Source organism: Gorilla gorilla, chromosome 1, assembly GCF_029281585.2.
Source record: "Gorilla gorilla gorilla isolate KB3781 chromosome 1, NHGRI_mGorGor1-v2.1_pri, whole genome shotgun sequence".
NCBI classification, from domain to species: Eukaryota; Metazoa; Chordata; class Mammalia; order Primates; family Hominidae; genus Gorilla; species Gorilla gorilla.
In genome coordinates, this window is record NC_073224.2 from 122,376,020 (window position 1) to 122,402,509 (window position 26,490).

General features: G+C 38.4%; 1 protein-coding gene across 5 annotated transcripts in view; it reads right to left on the minus strand.

Moving 5' to 3' along the window:
- Positions 1-26,490, minus strand: part of SPAG17 (sperm associated antigen 17) — a 230,902-nt gene that overhangs the window by 24,274 nt on the left and 180,138 nt on the right. For all 5 annotated transcript variants that reach the window (XM_004026432.5, XM_063695914.1, XM_055376755.2 and 2 more), the window contains 11 exons: positions 18,402-18,547; positions 18,174-18,304; positions 16,225-16,349; positions 14,287-14,469; positions 13,236-13,349; positions 12,682-12,727; positions 9,925-10,024; positions 9,654-9,701; positions 6,507-6,606; positions 5,635-5,737; positions 3,101-3,232 (listed from right to left, as the gene is read on the minus strand). In XM_004026432.5, coding sequence (XP_004026481.5) covers positions 3,101-3,232; positions 5,635-5,737; positions 6,507-6,606; positions 9,654-9,701; positions 9,925-10,024; positions 12,682-12,727; positions 13,236-13,349; positions 14,287-14,469; positions 16,225-16,349; positions 18,174-18,304; positions 18,402-18,547 — 1,228 coding nt within the window. The remainder of the gene's footprint in view (positions 1-3,100; positions 3,233-5,634; positions 5,738-6,506; positions 6,607-9,653; positions 9,702-9,924; positions 10,025-12,681; positions 12,728-13,235; positions 13,350-14,286; positions 14,470-16,224; positions 16,350-18,173; positions 18,305-18,401; positions 18,548-26,490) is intronic.

Genomic DNA, 26,490 nt, shown 5'->3' on the forward strand with positions numbered 1-26,490 from the left:
GTTTTGCTTTCCTGCTTATCTGGAATAGATCTGATGCTCTATCATTATATCCACTCCTTTGCAATCAGACAGGAATTCCCTCATCCATCTTCCCCACACCAAACCTATCAACCTGCCTGCAAATGTATCCCTACTCTCTCTCTTCTCTCCTGTCACTATGGAGAAGGTGACCCTATTCATATCTAAGGTTAATTCTGTCACTCAAGGTTTTCCCCAGATGCCATGTTCTTCCATCTTCTTTAGGACCTTGTGGTCTTGCACCTTAGGTGCCTCTTTCTCTGGCATCATCAAGTTCTCTCTGGCATGGAAATATCATCATTTGCAAATCAATAGGCTCTAGTATGACTAATCTTTAGAAAAATATCTCTTCCTTGACTACATATTCCTCCTTTATATGCAATTCCATTTCTCTAGTCTTTTAAGCAAAACTCTAGAGTAAAGCTGTGTACTCTTGTGCTGCCACTATTCTATCTATTATCCACTTCACTTAGGCTTCAATCCCCTCCATGCTCTGAAACTGCCCTTGTTAAGTTCACCAGTGATCTCCATCTTGTTCAACCCCATCTTCCTTCCTCACCTTGCAGGGGTGAGGGGCATTTGACCTTGCAGGGGCATTTGATACACTCCAAACACTCAGTGATTTCACACTCCTGTTTTTCTGCTACCTTACTGGCTTCTTCCTCTTCTTTTTTTTTTTTTTTTTTTTTTTGAGACGGAGTTTCGCTCTTGTTGCCCAAGCTGGAGTGCAATAGCGTGATCTCAGCTCACTGCAACCTCTACCTCCCGGGTTCAAGCGATTCTCCTGCCTCAGCCTCCTGAGTAGCTAGGATTACAGGTGCATGCCACCATGCCTGGCTAATTTTTTGTATTTTTAGTAGAAACGGGGTTTCACCATGTTAGCCAGGCTGGTCTCAAACTCTTGACCTCAGGTGATCCACCCGCCTCAGCCTTCCAAAGTGCTGGGATTACAGGCATGAGCCACCGCGCCTGGCCTACTGGCTTCTTAATGGCCTTTACTAGCTCTTCCTCTGCCTGACTTTTACCTTCTAGAGTTCGCCTCAGGACAGCCACTCTCAAGGCATAAACCTATATCAGCAACATCAGCACTACTTGTGAACTCATCAAAACTACAAATTCTCAGCCTCACAATCAGTTTAACCTAAGAATCATCCTTGATTCCTCTTTTTGTCTCACTCCTGCATCCTCTTGAGCAGCAAATTCTATTGGCTCCACCCTCATGATATAGTTCCTGTTAATTTCCTTCTCACCATTCCCTCTTCGCCCACCGTAGCCCACGTCTTCAGCAACTCTCGCATGTGCCACTTCAGTTGCTTCTTCCTTGCTTGCTCTTTTTCTCACTCCTCCCTTTCCTTGCCACGAGCTGTTATCCTCACAGAGTGATCTTTTTAAAATAAAAATTAGCCATGTAACTACCCTGCTCAAAACCTTCCACTGAAGTTTGAATAAAACTGCGCTGAGAAGTACTACATGATCTAATCTCTGCCCCACTGTCTGACCTCATCTTCTTGTACTTTTTCCTTTGCTCATTTTGTTCTAGCTACATGCTTCCTTAATGTTTCTGCCCCTCAGGAACTTCATACCTGCTATTCTCACTACATGAACTATTCCTCTCCTAATCTTTGCAGGGCTGACTCCTTCTTATACTTGTCTCAACTCAACTACTTTTTCACAGAGAGGTCTTTTAATCTCCTAATGGAATGTTGCCCCTCTCCCCAAGTCACTATCCATACAATGTACTGTTTTATTATGTCATAATATTTATTACAACCTGAATTTATCTGACTTATTTATTTGTTTACATATTGTCTAGGTTTGCCCATAATATGGGAGGGGTCTAGCTCCATCAGATACGGGAGGGGTCTATCTCCATCAGACTGTGCCCTCATCACTGTTGTATATCCATGCCTAGAACAATGCCTAGCACACAGTAGGCACTGAGTAATTATCCACTGAATGAATAAAACTTGTAGGAGAGAAGTTTAAGTCAGAAACGCAAAAGTCTTGTATGGGGTAAATCTTTTTTTTCTTTTTTCTTTTCTTTTCTTTTTTTTTGTCGGGGGGATGGAGTCTTGCTCTGTTGCCTAGGCTGGAGTGCAGTGGCATGATCTCAGCTCACTGCAACCTCTGCCTCCCAGGTTCAAGCGATTCTCCTGCCTCAGGCTCCTTGGTAGCTAGCATTACAGGCAAGTGCCACCATGCCCAGCTAATTTTTGTATTTTCAGTAGATACAGGGTTTCACCATATTGGCCAGTCTGGTCTTGCACTCCCGACCTCAAGTGATCTGCCCACCTCAGCCTCTTAAAGTGCTGGTATTACAGGCATGAGCCACAGTGCCTGGCCAGGTAAATCTTTTAATTCACACTTAAATGTGGCGAAATACTTGCTCTATAAGAGATAACTGAAACCCATCAGTAGATTCCCATCTCACATTCAGCATGGAACATGCCCACAGGAACCAAGTGGTGGCAAAATTATCTACACAATGCAAATTACTCTCTCTATCTCTCTTTTGTGATCAACTATATTTAGTTGAATTATCTTAGCGAAATTAGCATAATGTGACTCCACTGTAACTAGATATTATCCTGTATTATTCTATATTTCAATTTCTGCTAGTCCAGTAAGATTATGTGCTATGTAAGATAGAGACTACAGCTTACGTTTTTCTTCTAGCACCTGCAGGACCAAGAAAGTACTGAGACAACAGGTAAATCTAAGTACCAAATTTCTGGTTACTCAAGAAAAGCTATCAGGTGTCATCTGATCTTCAATAAATCATACAAGTTCTGAGAGAACTAAAAGGGATAAAATTAAGTAAAAATGAAATAAAATAACATCAAAAAAGGATTTCTTTGTATTTCTTTCCTTCAATCTGGAACTTGCAGTCATTCCCAAAAATGTTATTTGAGATACTTTGATGTGCTAAGAAGCCTTTGCAAAGCTGCATAGCTCCAGGATCCGTGACCCTCTCGATTTTTTTCTGTAACTCTCAACCTCGCCTCCTAGTGCCATCTCCCATATGCCAAAAAGACATAATGTTCAGTTTCAAGAAGCAATAAGATAAAAAAGACTGCCATACCTTCAGGAGATTTTGTTAAATTTTCAGTTTGGTTCTGAGCAGTGAAATCCTTCTTATCTGCAGAAATCTCTGGTTTTGGAAGACTAGGCACACTTGAGGATTTCTGTTCTGAAACCTTATGTGGCTTGAAATCTAGAAAACCCAAAATGAACCTTATTAAGTGATATTTTGTACAATGATATAATGACTACTAATGTTTGCATGAACATTGAATAAGGTGTTTTACAATGAATGAGGTACCTTTTCTCCCACTCTCTTTAGAAAGACTAAATATAAGAAAGCTATTAAGAGGCAGGGATTCTTAAAATATGATATAATGTTTGCCACTAACAAACAGGAAAGTATTTGCAAAGTTTGTACTCCCTAGGAGCTAGTTGGTTCTTTATGGGTATTATGACCAAATAGTAGAGTTGTCACCTTGTTCTGTTATGTAGAAGAGGCCAAGTAATTTGTTTCTACTTTTACCTGGTAATGGCAACTGAGATGTGATCTTTTTTTAAAAATTTCCAAACTTAAATTCATTCATTACTGTGAAAACGTAGCTCTTTGTTATATGTATCTCTTTAAGAAATAGGTACAATAGGAAAAATATTTTAAAGAAATCTATCTAGGATTGAGGAGGCAAATACATTTCAATTTGTGTGTGTGCCAACCCTGGTTGAATAGTCCTGGCTGCCTCAAGTACTGTGCTGAAAAGACTTGCGCAGTCTCACTCCATTTCAAGAGGAGAATAAGCAGTGCTTGGTTAGTGCTGACTGCCCAGGCTGCAGGAGGTCTGAGAGGCAGCCTAATAGCCACCAATTTCTGATCCCTGATTTCTCCCCATCACATTTATAAGTCATTGTTCCAGCCTTAATCTTTGGTTTACCAACTCTGTCATAATTAGATATTTCTATTGGCTGTGTTCATTATAGACAGCTGAACTTCAAGTATCATATTGTACAGTAGAAAATTCCTCTATCTGGGTATTTTTTTTTTTTTTTGAGACGAAGTCTCGCTCTGTCGCCTAGGCTGGAGTGCAGTGGCACGATGTCAGCTCACTGCAAGCTCCAGCTCCCGGGTCCACGCCATTCTCCTGCCTCAGCCTCCCTAGTAGTTGGGACTACAGGCACCTGCCACCACGCCTGGCTAATTTTTTGTATTTTTAGTAGAGACAGGGTTTCACCATGTTAGCCAAGATGGTCTCGATCTCCTGACCTCGTAATCCACCCGCCTTGGCCTCCTAAAGTACTGGGATTACAGGCATGAGCCACTGCGCCCGGCCCCCTATCTGGGTATTTTAACTACTCAGTTTACTAGAGAGAAACACTACATTTTATTTCATCCCTAAATTCTTCAGCATGCAGCTCCTGAGAACGAAGACATTCTCCTACATATTCACAGCACCATCATCATACCCAAGAAATTAACAGTAATTTAACAATGTCCTCTCTTACATAGTCTCCTAATGGAACTTGTGCAGTTTCTCCAAAATATCTTTTATAGCTGTTTTTTCCTCAATCAAGCATCCAATCAAAGCTTAGGTTTCACATTCAGTATTTATATCACTTTAGTCTGTTTTAGTTTAGAACAATCATCCCATCTTTTTTGTTTTAATGACATTGATTTTTGAAGAGGCTGGGCTGGTTGTCTTATAGAATGTCTGGATTGTGGCAGACATTTGTCTCTGTTTCCTCTTGATTAGATTCTGGATAAGGATTTTTGGCAAGAATTCTCTATAGGATTGTATTAGTCAGTTTTCACACTGCTTATAAAGACATATCCAAGACTGGGTATGTCTACAGGAAAAAGGTTTAATGGACTCACAGTTCCACATAGCTGGGGAGGCCTCACAATCATGGTGGAAGGCAAGGAGAAGCAAGTCATATCTTACATAAATGGCAGCAGAAAAATAGAGAGCGAGCTTGTGCAGGGGAACTGCCCCTTATAAAACTATCAGATCTCATGAGACTTATTCACTATCACGAGAACAGCACGGGAAAGACCTGCCCCCATGATTCAATTACCTCCTACCAGGTACCTCCCACAATACGTGGGAGTTCAAGATGAGATTTGGGTGGGGACAAAGCCAAACCATATCAAGGATCTAGGCACTTTGTGTTGCATTACATGAGAACTCACTTACTGCTAGGTTGTCTCATTGTTGGTAGGAGTTTGATGACTTAGTTAAGGTAGAAAATGCTGAATGTCTCCATTGTAAAGATACATTTTCCTCCTTATAATTTGTAAGTAATATGTGGGTTGATATTTTGAGACCTTATGAATGTCTTGTTCCCCAGTGAACTTTCATTACTCCCTTGCTTTTTAAATTAGTCAGGTCTCTTAAATGCATTTAGGCCAATTTTAAGCATACAGGATGAAAACTAAATGTTATTTATATATTAGTTTTCTCATATAACTCAGCCAGATCTGTCATATGCAGGTCACTGTAGGCTATGTCATCAGCTATCACTGGTTATGTCCTAAGAGGCGACTGTTAGGTATTATTCAGTTACGGACATTTAATAGGAATATGTGCTATGCTAACATATTACCTAGATTAAGATCAGATGTATCTTGAACAGCTGTTTCGTTTGCATCTTCATTTTTCTTTGTAAAAGAAGGCAGTTTTTTGGAAAGACTGTCCAGGTGATTATACTGAAAGGAAAAAAAAACTTATTTTAGACTTATACATGGCTGAAATTCAACTGTTGCAAATATGTTAAATTAATAAGCAATAATGAAAACATATTTTTAATGCCCTGAAAATAAAGTTTACAAACTAAAATTCTACAAGAGACTGATTAACCCAATTCTAGCTTTTGTTAACTAGTCATAATTTCCTGTAATTTCTTCTGAAATTTTCATAGAAATGCAGGGCGTTCTGAACACATGAAAATATTCGCTTTGCTTCAGGGTTTTAATGAACTTTTGGCCAGTGACGGGAAGGCTGGGGCTGTGGTCCTACAGGTAGGCTGAAACAGAACAGGAGAAGAGCGTTCTCCCTCCCTGAGCTTCCAAGAACTCACAGTCTCTTAGTGCTATCTTAGCAGCTGATGGGTGAGGAAATTTTAACTGAATAAAAACTTCAAAATGGGTTATCAGAGGACAATCAATGATAGGAAAGATTCTGCCCAAAAAGGCTGAACATAGATGGGAGAGGGTAAGTAATAGTGAGAATGAAAGGCAGGATGGGGGAGTGATAGTAATACATTGCAGAAAACTTCTACTTAGGTGCAAGACCTGAAATTAGTCTTCCTTATCACATGCTTGTGAGAATATAGATTTGAAGGGTACAGGTTAGTCAGCCAGGTCGATGCAGGAAAGAATTAAACAGCATCAGGAAAGACAGATTACATAATAACATATGCAATATACCAAATTTATAAAAACTTTTATTAGATTATAGTTCATTATATTCAATTACCTGAGACTGATATAACTGGTTCAATTCAGATTTAAAAAAGGGTGGTATTATGCAGTTCTTAATATCCATTAGATAATTCTGTGTTGTCTCAATTTCCTTCCTGGTTGATGTTTCCATGATGATGCAAAAGAAGACATAGAATATTTTAAAGTGTTGTTTGTTTGTGCTTTAGCTCTAAATCCCACAAAAATGAATGCAATCACTAACAATAAAACTGACAAGAATTAATTTATTAGATATTTTTGTCAACTTGTTTTGGTTAATTTTCTCTTCTTTTAGAATCAGTCACATTTCCTACTTCAAAAATCAGACTCTCATGTAAGATAAGAAATAATGATACCAGGTGTTAGTTTGATTTTGTAGTTGATCTCAAAAGGCTAAAAACCACATAGCCCTGTAATGGTTAAACTTGTTGAGGTTTTTCAATTCTCTGAGGTTGAAATGACAGCTAGAGTCTACTGGTTTTCATAATTTCTGTAGCAGTAGTAATAAAAAAACCCAAACAAACCAAAAACAAAAACTTGAGGCATGATTTGTGAATAATGTGGTCAGCGGTTATAGAGTTAAAGAAAAGCAATCAGGATAGTACTGCTTTCCAATACCAGAACCCCTATGTTGGGGAAACATTATATAGGGAAAGCCAATGAGATGTAAACTTAAGTAATTGGGTAAGAGTCCAGGAGCTTTTAAAGAGGGCTGACTCAACTGGGAAAGTTTTCCTTGTCCTTGCCTCATGTCTTTCCCTACTTCCTGAAATACGAATGTAATGGCTGGGGCTGCAGCAATCATTTTGCAACTATGAAGTAAGCTTGAGCATGGAAATGATGTACTAAGAATGATGGAACAGATAAAAAGAAGGAATCTGAATTCCTGATGATGTTGTCGTGCTTCCTACCATGAACTGCCCACCTCTGACTTTTTTCACGTTAGGAAAATAAGCCCCTTTTTAATACAAGCACTGATTTGGAGGTTTTCTGTTAAATGTAGCTGAACTCAATCCTCCCTGAAATAGTTTTCATTTTTAAGTGCTTATTGCACTAAAAAACTTAAGTTTTGCAAAATATTTTACATTTAATCTTACAATAACCCTGTGAGTTACTATTTTTATCCTCACTTTATGAGTTGAAAAACCAAAGCATAGAGAGGTTAAGTAACCTATTCCAAATCACATTACCAATAAAGGGTGGAATCTAAATTAAAACCCAGGTTGCTTGCCTCCAAACCCATGATCTTGACAACTGCACATGCTAGTCAGCCGTCAGTCCCCCAGTGTGAGAGCTAAAAGAGACCTTAGATATTTGGCAGTCCAATTAGCCTCAGTTTATTGATGAGCAAACTGAACTCCTGAAGTAAATGTTACTGAAGTGAAACAACCAGCCAGCATCATACATTCTGTAAGTAATCAAATTGTAACTGACTGGATCTGTGACCAGTGCTCTTATACTAGTTGACCTGTCTGGAAATATCAGATAGGCATGACCAAAATAAAACCTTACTTAAACAACTTTCACTTCCCATTAAAAGTTTCTTATCTCTACTGCCTCACTGGATTCACTCATCGATCTATGGCAGTCTGGCTGCTGCCCACCACTCTCTTAAAATTATTCTCACAAAAGAAACTAATCAACCTGTAACTGATAAACTCAAATTCCTTTTTTCATTCCCATTTCTGATTTTTCTACAGCATCTGACATTTGCTGACCAGCTTCTATTTCCTTGAAACTTTCTCTTTCCTTGACCCAGTTCATTTTCCACATTGCCAGCACTTGTATTTCTGTGACACTCATCTAATTATATGTTTCACTCTTCTTCAAAAAACTTTCACTGGCTTGCCATTATATACCTATAAGTTAAAACTTGAAATTGTTAATGTTTCAAAATTTAAAAAATTTGTATAGATAATACAGGCATATGTACACAGTTTAAAGAACACTCAAGAGTATGTAATAATGAAGTCTCCACCTCATCCTATACCCCATCTCTCAATCTCCTTCCTCTCAGGCAATCACTGTCTCTTGGAGAAGCTCTTAGGGATATTCTGATGATAATGTGCTTCAGGGCACACTACCTTAAAATATGGCACCTTGACACACTGAATATTTTCAGCTGAAGGAATTTGAGAAAATGGCAGAAGCGGGAAAGTTACTCTCACCTTCCCTCTGCTCTTCTTCCCTGAAGCAGGACATAAAACCTAGAAAGGATTTTCTGACCTTCCCCTGAAGCAGCTCATAAGACTCTCTCATGAGAGGTGCCCTTGCAATACCCACAGGAAAGGAGCATCCTTATCTCTGAAGACACAGATGCACAGAGAGGAATCTCAGCAACAGACCTTGCTATAGCCCCCTAGCTTATTACCATTAGATTGTGCTTTTTTGCCCTATCATATCTCTCCATGAGTGTCCATTCATCAAACCTAGCATAAAGACACTCAGGTTTAGCCATTTATTTGGGTCTTCATTTCCTTATAAAGACTGTCATGTCACGCAAAACTTAAGCTATCCTCCCTGCAGACAGTATATCCCTTCTAGTTTGACCTTGTATAGGGGAGGTGACCCATGAGGCTTAAAGTCTTATCCCAGCACTCCCCTAACACATTTCACAAGACAACCCTGACATTTTTATGAAGAAACATACTAATCCTGAAGTTATCCTGAAGAGAAGCCATGCAAATGTGTACAATAGATAGTTTCGTAAGTACTGCTACATAGTCAACAAATATATCTGGCTTCTTTTCTCTTTGACAAGACAGCTGGAGTTGAAATCCCCAGCTAGGACTAAAAGGAAACCAAACCATATAATGCTTAGAGCACATTCCTCCTGTGAATTATAAGAACCTTGAAAGTTTATGACTGTGTTCTGCATTAAGTTCCAGAATATTTATTATTATATCAGAATCGCCAAAAGCACATTGAGGGCCTAGAGAGCTTTCTTGCTTAGGAGAGGAAGAGGATCTATCTAATGGTCAAATGGGTTTCCTCAAGAGACAGTGATGTCATCACACAGAGCTGAATGACCACTTGGTAGACATGTTGCAGAAGAGAATCAAATAACATCTGGGTTCCTGGCAGGACATTTTGGCCTATCCCATTCTCAGTCTATTACTCTGGGCCCTTTCAGGTCCTTATGTGCGTTTTGGGGTATAATTACCTCGTTTTGTCTATCTTTTCTTTCCAGCGTTTTGAGGATGCTGTGTGTCTATGTGAAAGGAAAGGAAAGTATGGTGAAAAGGGGCAATGATTTCAGCTCAAAAACAAAACCAAAAACCCTCATCACTATATGATGAATTATTAATAGTATGCGAGATGAAGGGCTGTGAATTCATTGATGTAGTCACCAAAAGTTATAGCACCTGCATATTCCATTTCCTCAATCACTGCATACCTAATACTAATTAGAACACATTATTGGATTAGCTTACCTCCATGTCTTTTCAAAGAAATCTTTACCAAATGTGTCTGGTGGGCATTTTGGAGGCGTAGCCAAAGACTGCTTGAATAAATCAGTTAGGTGAGCTGCAACTTTAAACATAGATGTATTTAACTTTTATCCCCACTTCTTTAAAGGGCAACACACAATCAGTACACAATTACTCATTTGAGATGCCTGTTAAGAGCCTATATAGTTAATCTATCAAGTGTTTACTAGGACTTACATGACCAAGCTGTAATACAACAGAAAACTAGACTACTTTTATGAAATATCCTACTAGAAAACACACAACTTATAGTCAAAATGTAAAATGCAGTGATATTTCATTTATCCCATATTATTAGGGGAAGTGGTGTTCTACTTAACTGAATTTCCTCATATCTGAAGCAGCAACCCTTAAAACAAATTAACCATAATATTGAAATTGTTTTTATGGATATTTTCCTGCTTCCCGAATCTAAGAACATGATTATAAGACAATGGTTGTTCAACAATTTAGGCAGCGATTCTCAGTTTATTCACAAAACACGATCTTGGTCGGATGTCAATGGGAGATTAAAAAAAGGAAAAGATTTTCATGTTTCACGGTTATATGAGCTTGGGAAACACTGATTTATCCAAGGTTAAATAGGTTTCACTACTTTTCCGCATCTTTAATTAATTAATGTCATTGTGACTCACTAAGAAAATAAGACAATATGAAGCATTATCCAAACTTATTTTAATATGAAACTCATTTTTGGTGGAGTCTTCTCATAGATGAGTGTTTTAGGAAATACTATGGGAAAATATTGATTTAGGATCATTTTAATTAACATGTCAGGTATGCAACAGCTGTTTATTTCCTGGAACTGTTTGTTTAAAAAAATATGTTAGTTTGTATTTCACTTTTGGAAAACCTATGTGTTTTCCTTTGTTGTGCCTGTTCCTTGTCCCAGAGGTTAAAAATTCAAAAGCTACAGGGTAGGGTTGCCAGATAAAGTATAGGGCCCCTGGTTAAATTTGAATTTCAAATAAACAAACAACTTTTTATTATAAGTATATCCCAGGCTTCTGGGGACACACTGTGTCTCAGCCTGCTTTGTGTTGCTATAAAATAATACCTGAGGCTGTGTAATTCATAAAGAAAAGAGGTTTCTTTGGCTCACAATTCTGCAGGCTGTGCAAGAAGCATGGTGCGGTCATCTGCTTCTGGTGAGGACCTTAGGCTACTTCCACTCATGGAAGTGGGGGAAGGGGAGCCGGCATGTATAGAGATCACATAACGAAAAAGGAAGCAACAGAGAGAGGGGTGATGCCAGACTCATTTTACCAACCAGCTCTCATGGCAACTAATAGAGTGGGAATTCACTCACCACCAAGAGGACAGAAGGTACCAAGCCATTCATGAGGGATCCACCCCCATGACCCAAACACCTCCCATTAGGCCCCTCCTCCCTCCAACACTGGGGATCAAATTTCTTTTCTTTTCTTTTTTTTGAGACAGGGTCTTGCTCTGTTGCACAGGCTGGAGTACAGTGGCATGATCTCTGCTCATTGCAACCATCACCTACCAGGTGAAAGCTATCCTCCCACCTCAGTCTCCAGAGCAATTGGGACCACAGGCATGCACCACCACACCTGACTAATTTTTTTTTGTATTTTCCATAGAGATGGGGTTTCGCCATGTTGCCCAGGCTGGTCTCCAACACCTGGGCTCAAGAGAACCACCCACTTTGGCCTCCCGAAGTGCTAGGATTACAGGCAAGAGCCACCAGGCCGGGCCTGGGGATCAAATTTCAACTTGCGATTTAAAGGGGTCAAACATCCAAACTATAGTGTACTTATATTAAAAAAAATTATTTGTCATTCACCTAAAATTTAACTAGGCCTTCTTTATTTTTATTCACTAAATCTGGCCACCCTACTACAGGAGTTGCCCAGGGTAAAAGGGTGACCACAGAGTATAGGGACACGGAGACATAGGGGGTTGTGATGGACTCCTGTGATAGTCATTCTAAAGAAGCAGCTGTCAATTATCTTCAGCCAAATTTACTATGTAATAATGTGAGATTTCAAGAGGAGAAAAATCTGGATAAACAACAACAACAATAAAAACAACTGTACAAGCCCACACTGTGGAGGATACTCAGAACCTATCTGTGGGCTGAATGAAGCGCGTGGCTGCCAGTTTATGATCTTTGCCATATCGCCAACAAAACAAAACAAAAACCCACCAAATTCCTACTGCTTGTTTGCTGTGAGCTATGAAACCATCTAACCACATTTGTTAGGGCTGTGTATATATACCTCCAAATGAATATTCTTTGAATGAGATCTAAGAGTAAACTACTTGCACTACATACAGTGTAAAACGGTGCAAAGTTTTGGTTATAACAGTGTAGTTGCTCAAAAATTTTGTGTGTGGGAGGGCAGGCTGTTGGTTGGTTGACTGTTTCCTTCCTATACCTTCATTATAGTTGAGGCTAACATAAAAGTCAAATGTCAACATTTTTCACTTAATGGATGAAAGTTAAAGATGAATGAGAGAAAATCATGGTTTTCTAGGATGTCAAAGCTCAGGCAGAACAATACAGGCAGAATGACTTACAAATATAAACCACCACAACACAACATGGCCGATACAAGAATGGAGATATGTACATGGTGTCTTGTTATCAGATAAGAGAATGACCGATAAGTGTATTTAAGATGATTCCTTTGAAACTTGTAAATATACTGCAGAAGAATATTAAATGCAACTTACCTTCAGTAACATGACTTTTTGTAGTTTCCTCCATTTTAGGGAAAGACTGAAATGAAGATAGAATTACTTATGATGATTATATTACTTACAAGACTTACTTTGTTTAGAAACATTCTCTCAAGCTGATCTTTTGTAAAAACTACTATAAAATGAATTAGTTTAAAAATACTGATATAAAATTAATTTTTGTAGGTCATTCTTTCTACTTCACTAATGTCTAAAAATGGAAATGATTTTAACTTGTAAAAATTCCTTTTTCTTCTTCTTTCCTATTTCATTCATTAGTTCATTCAGCATTTCAATAAATATCAATTTCTTTTGAAGACAATAAAAGTTTCATTTAAGGGCCTTGTGAATTATTTATGAAGAGCCTAAAATGTATTTGGAAAATGCAATATATAGAGAAATGGATTTCCATAAAAATTGAAAATTATGAGGAGGGAGCAAATGCTTCATGGAAGCGACAGAAGCAGCTATTTCTTACGATATTTTGTCCTGAAACATTTAATATTGAAACAATAGTAAGAACACGGGTATACAAGGCATTTTCTCACCATAACCAGCTTGAGGAGATCAGCAGCATTGCCTCTCTCCTCCTCAGTTCTGGAATCTTTAACCATCATTTCCTGCAGCTCATCTTCTTTCTTTAGAATATAGTTTATATAATCCTAAATCAGCAGAATAAAATACATAGACAAAAACTAGGAATTAGGAAGAGAGAGATACAAAAATTGTCATCAACTTGAAATATTACAAAAAATGAAGAATATATAGGTTTACAATGCTCAACAACTGTTTACTAGTCAAACAACCTGAAAAGACTTTTTCTTAATATGTTAATAGGAAAAACCTGAAAAGTGCAAAAGCAAAGCTTTAAGGGCCACAGGATAGAACTGCATGGGGGCCTCAGAGAGGCCCTGTTTCTAACTGTGCACTTAAGTGTCCTCATCAATAAAATGGACAGAACTGGGTTAGATGATGTGTAGGATCCTTTCAGGTATAGTTTTTTTATTTTACCTGTAAATGGAATTTGCCTAGTTCATGTCTTTGCTTCGAAGAGAAATGTACTTTATTTTTTTCATAAGTATTTGATCAATTTCTATAACTAATAATACCCTGCTCTGTGCCAGGTGCTAGGTATATAACCATAAACAAAACACATATAATCCCTGTACTGAGGGAGTTAACAAACTTGAGATGTTATAGACATGATCATACAATTAACTATATATTTACAAATTCTTAGACCACTTCCAAAGCCTTTTACTCTGTGGACAAATATATTAATATGTAGTTCTGTCTTTTTCCAGTGGTCACTATATCAGTTTTCTATACAGTGACAAAGATGGAGGGCACTATATAGTAATCACTTACAAAAAATTCTTACTTTTTCAATGTCTTTGGGGCTTCTCAATAATTTCTACACCTTATGGGAACCATTAAATATTTTCTACCTCTCAACCCTCTACTCTGAAAGACTGACATCCTTGTGTTGCACTAGACAAATATTGGTAGAATTACATAATTTCAGGTTTCTTAGGAAACCAAAAGCAATGATTGCTCTGTTTCTGATTCTTTTGGGTCAGGTTACCTAGATTCCATTACCTTAAGGGAAACCTGCAGTCTCAGTTTCACCTCATTCTTTATGACCTCATGCTGAATGAATTGGCGCATCTGTAGCACACTGGGGCTCTTGAGTATGGCACCCGGGGCACTCACTAGCTGTTTGGACTCAATGCAAAGGCCTTTCCAAATCTGAGTACCAAACGGAGGTCCTGGAGTTTTTTTCTGTTAACAAAACAAAGCAATAACACCACCAAAGAAATCAGAATGTTTTCACATTCAAATTTTTTTAACTGTTCATTTATTACATAGATATCATAATAACTTTTTAGGGACACAGTGGTGAAAAAAATCCTTAACCTCAAAAAGTTCTGCAAATATAAGGAAAATCGATAACTGAACTGGGCATGCTTTCCTCTTTATTTATGTTGCCAAGATACAGGATATTTAAAAATCCTGTTGCATGGTGTCCTGGGTAGGATGTAGAAGAGTGCTAAGCAATGTAATAGCAGCCTAGCTTATGACAAATGGATGTGGCTATTTCTTAGTACCCACAAGTAGCTGAAGACATTTGGAACTGAGCAGTCTTTCACTTTCTGGTTCTGTGTTGATTTTGACCTAGAAAGATTCTTTGCAAGAGAAATAATTCCATAGATCTGGGCCACCTTTGAGCTTAATCTAGATTAAGCATGCCTCCAGAGTCTGAGGATCCCTGGGGCAGAAAAATCTACCTTAGAGTAAACTCACACTATATGTTATACTTGTGATCGCTTTTCAGGAATAGTGTGCTTTGCTGCCCTACTATGTTCTCTGGTGTGCTGGATGTGCTTCATTTCAAAAGGCCTGGCCTGTGACAGCCACTTAGGGGCTTTGCAGGCCTGTGCCACTCCTACCAGATGTAGAAGGTCAGAGCATAAGGGTTTCAGAGGATGAGAATAAACTTCCTTCAATAATCTTAGATGTGGCATACCCTTTGTCATCATGTAGTACTTAAAATTTGGATATAGCCTTAGTGTGCCATTTGGCGTGACCTCCTCATTTTCAGAGAAGGAAATGGAGACCCAGTGTGACTTGTCCAAGATCCCACTTTAATAAGGGGTAGAATCAGGACCAGAATTCAAGTCACCTTCATATTACCATGTTGACTACAGTCACCAAATTTAAGCACAGGGATAGGAGGTCATTGTAATCTTAAATGTTCATCATTTGTGTTTGCTATTACAAGGTTTAGTGTAGGACAGCAAAAATGATGACAATCAAAAACATTATCTCAATTAACACTACTATCAATCTCTGATCATACCATCAATAGCTTCACTGATTTAATTATTTAACACCTGACAATATGTTGGACATGTGACATAAATTGCTTGTAAAATGAAATGGTAAATTATGCAAGATGCAGGACTTCATTGATTCTTACCCAAGATATTTTATTTTTAAAAAAAATTTAGCCGGAGCTTCTCTTAACTGACGTAATTACATTGTTCATTTTCTAACACTGCAATTGCAAATGTGCGTAAAATCCTTCATATTATTCTTAGATGGTCAGTTTGTGCATTTTTAATATATGAAGAAAAAAAGGAAGAGTGAAAGGCACAAAATTGTGTGTTAAAATTAACAAATAAGAAATGATAGAAGGAAAGATTTCTGTATGATATAATATCAGTAATTCCATGACAGAGGTGTAACCTGGCTTACTCAGAAAGAATGTTTGCATATTATAGGAAGATGTTCAAGCCTGCAATACAGGATAAAAGAAATAAAACTGAAATGAGCTAGCCAGGAGTATTCCTCTGAAATGTTGTTGCCACATCTACAAATGTTAGAATCTTCAAATATAAAACTCCTTGAGCACATTAACAATTTACATAAGAATGAAAATATATGAATATATGGGAGGAGACCTAAGACTCTGGTCCATTGCCCTTGGATGGATGTATACGCTAATAAAATGACTTTTTAGAAGAAATTATATACCTCAACTGAGGGAAATGTTTCCCATGACCTTGACCGGAGATTAGGAGGGACAATTGTATCTTCCTTTTTTACTTGCCATGGTGATGCTTCATGGAAAGGGCGAAGGACTGTGATGGTTAGGGTGCCTGGTTCAAAGAAAGTTGTCAGAAGACCATTACCCATTGAAAGTACTCAGAGAAAATGAAAACGCATTGACTAAATTCAACAAGCTCTTTTTGAACAGACTTAGACATGAAAGACTAATGAGACACAATGACTATACTTAGGAACCTTACAATCAAATAAGAAGGATGAAGCTTTTAGGCACTGTGACACCTAGAGACTGGATTTAGATCACCTGGAAGTATTCATTGACACTTCATCGTCCCTCACCAACCACATACAAGTTCTGTCAGTTCTCCCAATAAACTTGTTGAGTCCATCTTTTTCCCTCTCTGTGAACCCTACTTTACGTGCCTCAAAAAGATCCTGCTCTAGACTACAGCAACAACTGGTTTTGCCACCTATATATACTCTGTGAATGAACCTTCCCTTGCAGTCAGGGTGACTGATTATGTTAGTCCATGATGAAAACTCTTTTTTGCCTTCACATCGCTCATGAGATAAAAGATAGTCCTTAACATTCTTTTGCCTCTACCTCAACTTGTACTGTTCTTCCCCTCTGTGCTTCAGCTACTTTGGCCTTTCCCCCAACCCGTGTTTTCCAATGCTTTATGCTTTCTCCTTTATGTTTTCTTTTCCAAAAAAGCTCTCTCTCTTACCTTAATTAACCATTACCTACCCACTAGCTCTTGGCTCAGGTGTCTTCAGGGAAGCCTTCTTGACTATGTCAGTTTCTTCTGTTAGATTCTCTCATAGAACTATGTTCTTTCCCCTCATAGACCTTATCCCAACTTATAATCATACAGTTGTGTGACTTTATAGTTAACATCTATCTCTCCCAGTAACCTAAGAGCTCCACTGAAACAGGGTCCATGCCTGTTTTAGTTCACCATTGTATTCCTAACACCCAGCCAGTGTTTAGTACATGGTGGTTTGCCAAGTAGAGGCTAGTTAAATGACTCACAAACCAATGTGAGATGAATTCTTATTCTCCCACAGTTCCATCCATGCACCACACTGACTGGGGGTCAGTCACAGTCCCCCATGTTCCATATTCACAAAGAGCAAGGTGTATTAATGTCATGCACATGTGCATTGATAAACTAAAAGTTATAAGGGCACAGAAATGCAGGCATATTTATAAATGCACACAAAATGTATCCCAAAACACAGAAAAAAGATGAAATAACACACACACACACATGCACACACATAAACCTAGGCACAGCACATAGGTTTTGTACACAGATAATATGTAGGCTTATATCTATATTTAAATACACATATTACATAATTGGATGGTTCTTACTTAATGTGTTATGTATCTCTAACCTCTGGCAAACACCAATTTCTTTGAAGTTGATGAAAACAACGTAAGTACCCAATGAATATAGCTTATATAACTTACCGGGTATTTCAGGTTGGCATTATAACTCACCTATCAATTTCATCAAAGCAATATCTTCAAAATGACAAAAAATGAATTTACAAGAGATATCTCACTGTTCTTTGTTTTTTCTTACCAAGATGAAATGAACTCGTAAATCAGAACTTTGGTACATACCTAAACACAGATACAAATCTGCGTATAGGAGAAGAGGGATACATACTCAGCATATGCAGATTGGTGCTCAGATGTATCTTGATATACACCTAAATTCAAGTAGCTATATAAATAAGTTGACATGACTTATTCATGTCAACTTATTTCTGCTCTACTTTCCAAAGTAGAGCAGAAAAGTGAGCAAAGCGGAAAAAGTAAGATGACATGAAGATAGACTGGATAGTAAGGAGGATGAGAATTGGCAAAGAGACACCGTGCATTCCAGACAGTATGGGTCCTCTACCTGGCTGTTCCTGCACTGGCTCTTGGAGAACAACAGTATTTGATTCTTTATATGCCAAAGATAGATATTCTTCTATGTTACTGTCTCGAAGAAGTTCCATTCCTGATCCATCAGCATACATAACAAAAAACCTATTTGAAGAAATAAAAATATAATCACTTCAAGTATTCCGTTAAAATTCTCCTTGAACTCAGAATTAAAAGTAAAATTATAGTATTATTATTTTACCTGGGGACATGTTCACCATAGATTTGCTGATGATTCTTTTCAAGGTGCATAGAGGACAGACTATCATAGCCCTCAGTTTTCTCATTTAAATCATCTTCCAATTTTTTTTCAGGTAATATAGTTGATATGCTACCATCAGCCATGACCTAAGGGATAAAGTATGTAAGCAACTAAAAGAAAAGAAAGTCATAATGCTTATACTTCTGCTGATCCAATTTGAGAAGACAGATGATTTGGTGGGTTTACTCACAAAACTGGAGATGTTTATTTGCAAGGTATTGTTTACTAAGTAGAGACTGCATTAATAAAAGTAAAAACCTAGCAGCATAACTCTACTTATAAATGACACCTAGAACAGAAACACAGACTGAAACATATTCAGAATGAAGTGAATAGGACGGGGAGGATACTCCAAACCTCATACTTTGAAGATAGGTTCAAGAAATTGGGAATTTAAACATGGAGGAATTGGTACTCATGCAATAGCTGTCTTGAATTATTTGCAAGGACCTTTTCATGGAAGGGGCTTATAATCTGGGATGTCAAACACACAATTGTGGCTCATGGGTAGAATACATTGGGAAATAGATTTAGTATGAATATGAGAAAAAATGTTCTAGTCCTTTATTGCTGTCTAAATACGGCACGGGTCTCTCCAGGAAGGGGTGTGATTCATGCTGCAAGACCACTGAAGAGGATGGCCAAGAGGAGTATCAATGCCCAGAAAAATGCTTGGCTTAGAGGGTTTTGAGCTTTAAGTTTCTACTTCAATTTGCTGTAAATTGAAATTTGTCAGTTTGAACTCATGCTGTGAAGAGTTTCAGTTACTTAGCAAAGAAAAAATAAGCTGGATCAGGGCTTATCTACATATCAAAACAAAGTTAGGAATTCTGTTGTATAACTCCAAATCTAAAAAATAACTTCATACCTACTAGCTGATAGACAAAATTTCACTGTTGAATGAGAAGTTAAAAAAAAAAAGAAAAAAGAAAAAAGATAAATGCCTAGAGCAATGGTTGGCAAATCTTTTTTGTCACAGGCACGATAGTAAATATTTTAGAGTTTGAGTTTGCAGGCCATACATTCTCTGTTGCAGCTACTCAACTCTGCCATTATTGTGCAAAGCAGCCACAGACAGTATGTAAACAAATGAGCATGACTGTGTTCCAATAAAACTTTATAAAACGACATTGAAATTTGTATTTCCTATAATTTTATTGTGTCTTCTTCTTTTGCTTTTTCAAAAACCATTTACGCATATATGAAACCATTTTTAGTTCATGGGCTATAGATAAACAAGTGGCCATAGTTTGCCAGTTCCTGACCTACAGGTGAGGGGATAGTCGTGGTGTTGAAAGACAAAGAAGCAAATATTTTCTCCCATTCTGTAGGTTGTCTGTTTAGTCAGTTGATAGTCTGTTGATAGTTTCTTTTGCTGTACAGAAGCTTTTTAGTTTAATTAGGTCCCATTTGTCAGTTTTTGCTTTTGTTGCAATTGCTTTTGGTGTCTTTGCCATGAAATCTTTGCCAGAGTCTGTGACCAGAATGGTATTTTCTGGGTTTTCTTCAAGGGTTTTTGTAGTTTAAGTTTTACATTTAAGTCTTTAATACATCTTGAGACAATTGTTGTATATGGTGTAAGGAAGGGGTCTAGTTTCAACCTTCTGCATATAGCTAGCCATTTATCCCAGTACCGTTTATTGACTAGGGAGTCCTTTCCTCATTGCTTGTTTTTGTTGGTTTTGTTGAAGATCAGATGATTGTAGGTGTGCAACTTTATATCTGGGCTCTCTATTCAGTTTCATTGGTCTATGCATCTGTTTTAGTACTGGTATCTTGCTATTTTGGTTATTGCAGCCCTGTAGTACAGCTGAAGTTGGGTAATGTGGTGCCTCAACCTTTGTTCTTTTTGCTTAGGATTGCTTTGGCTATTTGGGCTCTTTTTTTGGTTCCATGTGAATTTTAGAATAGCTTTTTCTAATTCCGTGAAGAATGTCATTGGTACTGTGATAGGAATAGTCTTGAATCTGTAAATTGCTTTGGGCAGTATGGCCATTTTAACAATATTGATTGTTCCTATCCAAGATCATGGAATGTTTTCCCATTTGGTTGTGTCATCTCTAATTTCTCTTATCAATGTTTTGTAATTATCAGTGTAGAGAACTTTCACCTCCCTGGTTAGCTGTATTGTTAGGTATTTTATTTTTTGGTGGCTATTGTGAATAGGATTGTGTTCTTTTATTATTATTATTATACTTTAAATTCTAGGGCACATGTGCGTGCAGGCTTGATACATAGGTATACATGTGCCATATTGGTTTGCTGCACCCATCAACCCGTCATTTACATTAGGTATTTCTCCTAATGCTATCCATCCCCCAGCCTCCTACCCCCTGACAGTCCCCCCTGTGTGATGTTCCCCACCCTGTGTCCAAGTGTTCTCATTGTTCAATTCCCACCTATGAGTGAGAACATGTGGTGTTTGGTTTTCTGTCCTTGTGATAGTTTTCTGAGAATGATATTTCCAGTTTCATCCATGTCCCTGCAAAGGACATTAACTAATCCTTTTTTATGTCTGCATAGTATTCCATGGTGTATATGTGCCACATTTTTTTAATCTAGTCTATCATTGATGGATATTTGGGTTGGTTCCAAGTCTTTGCTATTGTTAATAGTGCGACAGTAAACATACGTGTGCATGTATCTTTATAGTAGCATGATTTATAATCCTTTGGGTGCATACCCAGGAATGGGATTGCTGGGTCAAATGGTATTTCTGGTTCTAGGGCCTTGAGGAATCACCATACCATCTTCCACAATGGTTGAACTAGTTTACACTCCCACCAACTGTAAAAGCGTTCCTATTTCTCCACATCCTCTCCAGCATCTGTTGTTTCCTGACTTTTTAATGATTGCCATTCTAACTGGCATGTGATGGTATCTCATTGTGGTTTTGATTTGCATTTCTCTGATGACCATGATGATGAGCATTTTTTCATGTGTCTGTTGGCTGCATAAATGTCTTCTTTTGAGAAGTGTCTGTTCATATCCTTTGTCCACTTTTTGATGGGGTTGTTTTTTTCTTGTAAATTAGTTTAAGTTCTTTGTAGATTCTGGATATTAGCCCTTTGTCAGATGAGTAGATTGCAAAAATTTTCTCCCATTCTGTAGGTTGCCTGTTCACTCTGATGGTAGTTTCTTTTGCTGTACAGAAGCTCTTTAGTTTAATTATATCTCATTTGTCTATTTTGGCTTTTGTTGCCATTGCTTTTGGTGTTTTAGTCATGAAGTACTTGCCCATGCCTATGTCCTGAATGGTATTGCCTAGGTTTTCTTCTAGGGTTTTTATGGTTTTAGGTCCAACATGTAAGTCTTTAATCCATCTTGAATTAATTTTTGTCTAAGGTGTAAGGAACGGATCCAGTTTCAGCTTTCTACATATGGCTAGCCAGTTTTCGCAGCACCATTTATTAAACAGGGAATCCTTTCCCCATTTCTTATTTTTGTCAGGTTTGTCAAAGATCAGATGTTTGTAGATGTGTGGTGTTATTTCTGAGGCCTCTGTCCTGTTCCATTGGTCTATATCTCTGTTTTGATACCAGTACCATGCTGTTTTGGTAACTGTAGCCTTGTAGTATAGTTTGAAGTCAGGTAGCATGATGCCTCCAGCTTTGCTCTTTTGGCTTAGGATTGTCTTGGCAATGCAGGCTCTTTCTTGGTTCCATATAAACTTTAAAGTAGTTTTTTCCAATTCTGTGAAGAAAGTCATTGGTAGCTTGATGGGGATGGCATTGAATCTATAAATTACCTTGGGCAGTATGGCCATTTTCACAATATTGATTCTTACTATCCATGAGCATGGAACGTTCTTCCATTTGTTTGTGTCCTCTTCTATTTAGTTGAGCAGTGGTTTGTAGTTCTCCTTGAAGAGGTCCTTCACATCCCTTGTAAGTTGGATTCCTAGGTATTTTATTCTCTTTGTAGCAATTGTGAATGGTGGTTCACTCATGTTTGGCTCTCCGTTTGTCTGTTATTGATGTATAGGAATGCTTGTGATTTTTGCACATTGATTTTGTATCTTGAGATTTGCTGAAGTTGCTTATCAGCTTAAGGAGATTTTGGGCTGAGATGATGGGGTTTTCTAAATATACAATCATGTCATCTGCAAACAGGGACAATTTGACTTCCTCCTTTCCTAACTGAATACCCTTTATTTCTTTCTCTTGCCTGATTGCCCTGGCCAGAACTTCCGACACTATGTTGAATAGGAGTGGTGAGAGAGGGCATCCTTGTCTTGTGCCGGTTTTCAAAGGGAATGCTTCCAGTTTTTGCCCATTCAGTATGATATTGGCTGTGGGTTTGTCATAAATAGCTCTTATTATTTTGAGATACGTTCCATCAATACCTAGTTTATTGAGAGTTTTTAGCATGAAGGGCTGTTGAATTTTTTTGAAGGCCTTTTCCGCATCTATTGAGATAATCATGTGGTTTTTGTTGTTGGTTCTGTTTATGTGATGGATTATGTTTAATGATTTGTGTATGTTGAACCAGCCTTGCATCCTGGGAATGAAGCCGACCTGAACATGGTGGATAAGGTTTTGATGTGCGGTTGGATTCAGTTTGCCAGTATTTTATTGAAGATTTCACATCGATGTTCATCAGGGATATTGGTCTAAAATTCTCCTTTTTTGTTGTGTCTCTGCCAGGCTTTGATGTCAGGATGATGTTGCCCTCATAAAACAAGTTAGGGAGGATTCCCTCTTTTTCTATTGATTGGAATAGTTTCAGAAGGAATGGTACCAGGTCCTCTTTGTGCCTGTGGTAGAATTCAGCTGTGAATCTGTCTGGTCCTGGACTTTTTTTGGCTGGTAGGCTATTAATTATTGCCTCAATTTCAGAGCCTGTTATTGGTATATTCAGAGATTCAACTTCTTCCTGGTTTAGGCTTGGGAGGGTGTATGTGTCCAGGAATTTATTCATTTCTTCTAGATTTTCTAGTTTATTTGCGTAGAGGTGTTTATAGTATTCTCTGATGGTAGTTTGTATTTCTGTGGGATCCGTGGTGACATCTCTTTTATCATTTTTTATTGTGTCTATTTGATTCTTCACTCTTTTCTTCTTTATTAGTCTTCCTAATGGTCTATCAATTTTGTTGATCTTTTCAAAAAACCAGCTCCTGGCAATTCATTGATTTTTTGAAGGGTTTTTTGTGTCGCTATCTCTTTCAGGTCTGCTCTGATCTTAGTTATTTCTTGCCTTCTGCTAGCTTTTGAATTTGTTTTCTCTTGCTTCTTTAGTTCTTTTAATTGTGATGTTAGGGTGCTGATTTTAGATATTTCCTGCTTTCTGTCATGGGCATTTAGTGCTACAAATTTCCCTCTACACACTGCTTTAAATGTGTCCCAGAGATTCTGGTATGTTGTGTCTTTGTTCTCATTGGTTTCAAAGAACATCTTTATTGCTGCCTTTATTTTGTTATTTACCCAGTAGTCATTCAGGAACGAGTTGTTAAGTTTCCATATAGTTGTGTGGTTTTGAGTGAGTTTCTTAATCCTGAGTTCTAATTTGATTGCACTGTGGTCTGAGAGACAGTTTGTTGTGATTTCTGTTCTTTTACATTTGCTGAGGAGTGCTTTACTTCCAATTATGTGGTCAATTTTAAAATAAGTGCGATGTGGTGCTGAGAAGAATGTATATTCTGTTGATTTGGGGTGGAGAGTTCTGTAGATGTCTATTAGTTCTGCTTGGTGCAGAACTGAGTTCAAGTCCTGGATATCCCTGTTAACCTTCTGTCTCATTGATCTGTCTAATATTGACAGTGGGGTGTTAAAATCTCCCATTACTATTGTGTGGCAGTTTAAGTCTCTTTGTAGGTCTCTAAGGACTTGCTTTATGAATCTGGATAGCTCCTGTATTGGGTGCATATATATTTAGAATAGTTAGTTCTTCTTGTTGAATTGATCCCTTTACCATTATGTAATGGCCTTCTTTGTCTCTTTTGATCTTTGTTGGTTTAAAGTCTGTTTTATCAGAGACTAGGATTGCAACCCCTGCTTTTTTTTTTCTTTCCATTTGCTTGGTAGATCTTCCTCCATCCCTTTATTTTGAGCCTATGTGTGTCTTTGCACATGAGGTGGGTCTCCTGAAGGCAGCACACTGATGGGTCATGACTCTATCCAATTTGCCAGTCTATGTCTTTTAATTGGGGCATTTAGCCCATTTACATTTAAGGTTAATATTGTTATGTGTGAATTTGATCCTGTCATTATGATGTTAGCTGGTTATTTTGCCCATTAATTGATGCAGTTTCTTCATAGCATAGATGGTCTTTACAATTTGGCATGTTTTTGTAGTAGCTGGTACTGGTTGTTTCTTTCCATGTTAAGTGCTTCCTTTGGGTGCTCTTGTAAGGCAGGCCTAGTGGTAACAAAATCTCTCAGCATTTGCTTGTCTGTAAAGGATTTTATTTCTCCTTCACTTATGAAGCTTAGTTTGGCTGGATATGAAATTTGGGGTTGAAAACTCTTTTCTTTCAGAATGTTGAATATTGGCCCCCACTTTCTTCTGGCTTGCAGTGTTTCTGCCAAGAGATCCACTGTCAGTCTGATGGGCTTCACTTTGTGGTAACTCGACCTTTCTCTCTGGCTGCCATTAACATTTGTTCCTTCATTTCAACCCTGGTGAATTTGACACCTGTGTCTTGGGGATGCTCTTCTCGAGGAGTATCTTTGTGATGTTCTCTGTATTTCCTGAATTTGAATGTTGGCCTGCCTTGCTAGGTTGAGGAGTTCTCCTGGATAATATCCTGAAGAGTGTTTTCCAACTCGGTTCCATTCTCCCCATCACTTTCAGGTCCATCAGTCAAACATAGATTTCATCTTTTCACATAGTCCTGTATTTCTTGGAGGCTTTGTTTGTTTCTTTTTACTCTAAATTTCTTTTCTCACTTTATTTCATTAATTTGATCTTCAATCACTTATACCCTTTCTTCCACTTGATCAAATCAGCTATTGAAGCTTGTGCATGTATCATGAAGTTCTCATGCCATGGTTTTCAGCTCCATGAGGTCATTTAATGTCTTCTCTACATGGTTTATTCTACTTAGCCATTCGTCTAAGCTTTTTTCAAGGTTTTTAGCTTCCTTGTGATGGGTTTGAACATGTTCCTTTAGCTCAGAGAAGTTTGTTATAACTGACCTTCTGAAGCCTACTTCTGTCAACTCGTCAAAGTCAGTCTCCATCCAGCTTTGTTCTGTTGCTGGCGAGGACCTGTGATCCTTTGGAGGAGAAGCACTCTGATTTTCAGAATTTTCAGCTTTTCTGCTCTGGTTTCTCCCCACCTTTGTGGTTGTATCTACCTTTGGTCTTTGATGTTGGTGACCTACAGATGGGGTTTTGGTGCAGATGTCCTTTTTGTTGATGCTGATACTATTCCTTTCTGTTTGTTAGTTTTCCTTCTAATAGTCAGGTCCTTCAGCTGCAGGTCTGTTGGAGTTTGCTGGATGCCTGGGTATCACTAGTGGAGGCCGCAGAACAACAAATATTGCAGAACTGCAAATATTGCTGCCTGATCCTTCCTCTGGAAGCTTCGTCCCAGAGGGGCATCTGCCTATATGAGGTGTCTGTTGGCCCCTACTGGGAGGTGTCTCCCAGTTAGGCTACATGGGGGTCATGGACCCACTTGAGGAGGCAGTGTGTCCCTTCTCAGAGTTCAAACGCCATGTTGGGAGAACCACTGCTCTCTTCAGAGCTGTCAGACAAGGATGTTTAAGTCTGCAGAAGTTGTCTGCTGCTTTTCGTTCAGCTAAGCCCTGCCCACAGAGGTGGAGTCTAGAGGCAGTAGGCCTTGCTGAGCTGTGGTGGGCTTTGCCCAGTTCGAGCTTCCTGGCTGCTTTGTTTACCTACTCAAGCCTCAGCAATGGCGGACGTCCCTCCCCCAGCCAGGCTGCCACCTTGCAGTTCGATCTCAGGCTGCTGTTTAGCAGTCAGCAAGGCTCCTTGGGCATGAGACCCACCGAGCCAGGCATGGGAGAGAATCTCCTTATCTGTTGGTTGCTAAGACCATTGGAAAAGCACAGTATTTGGGCAGG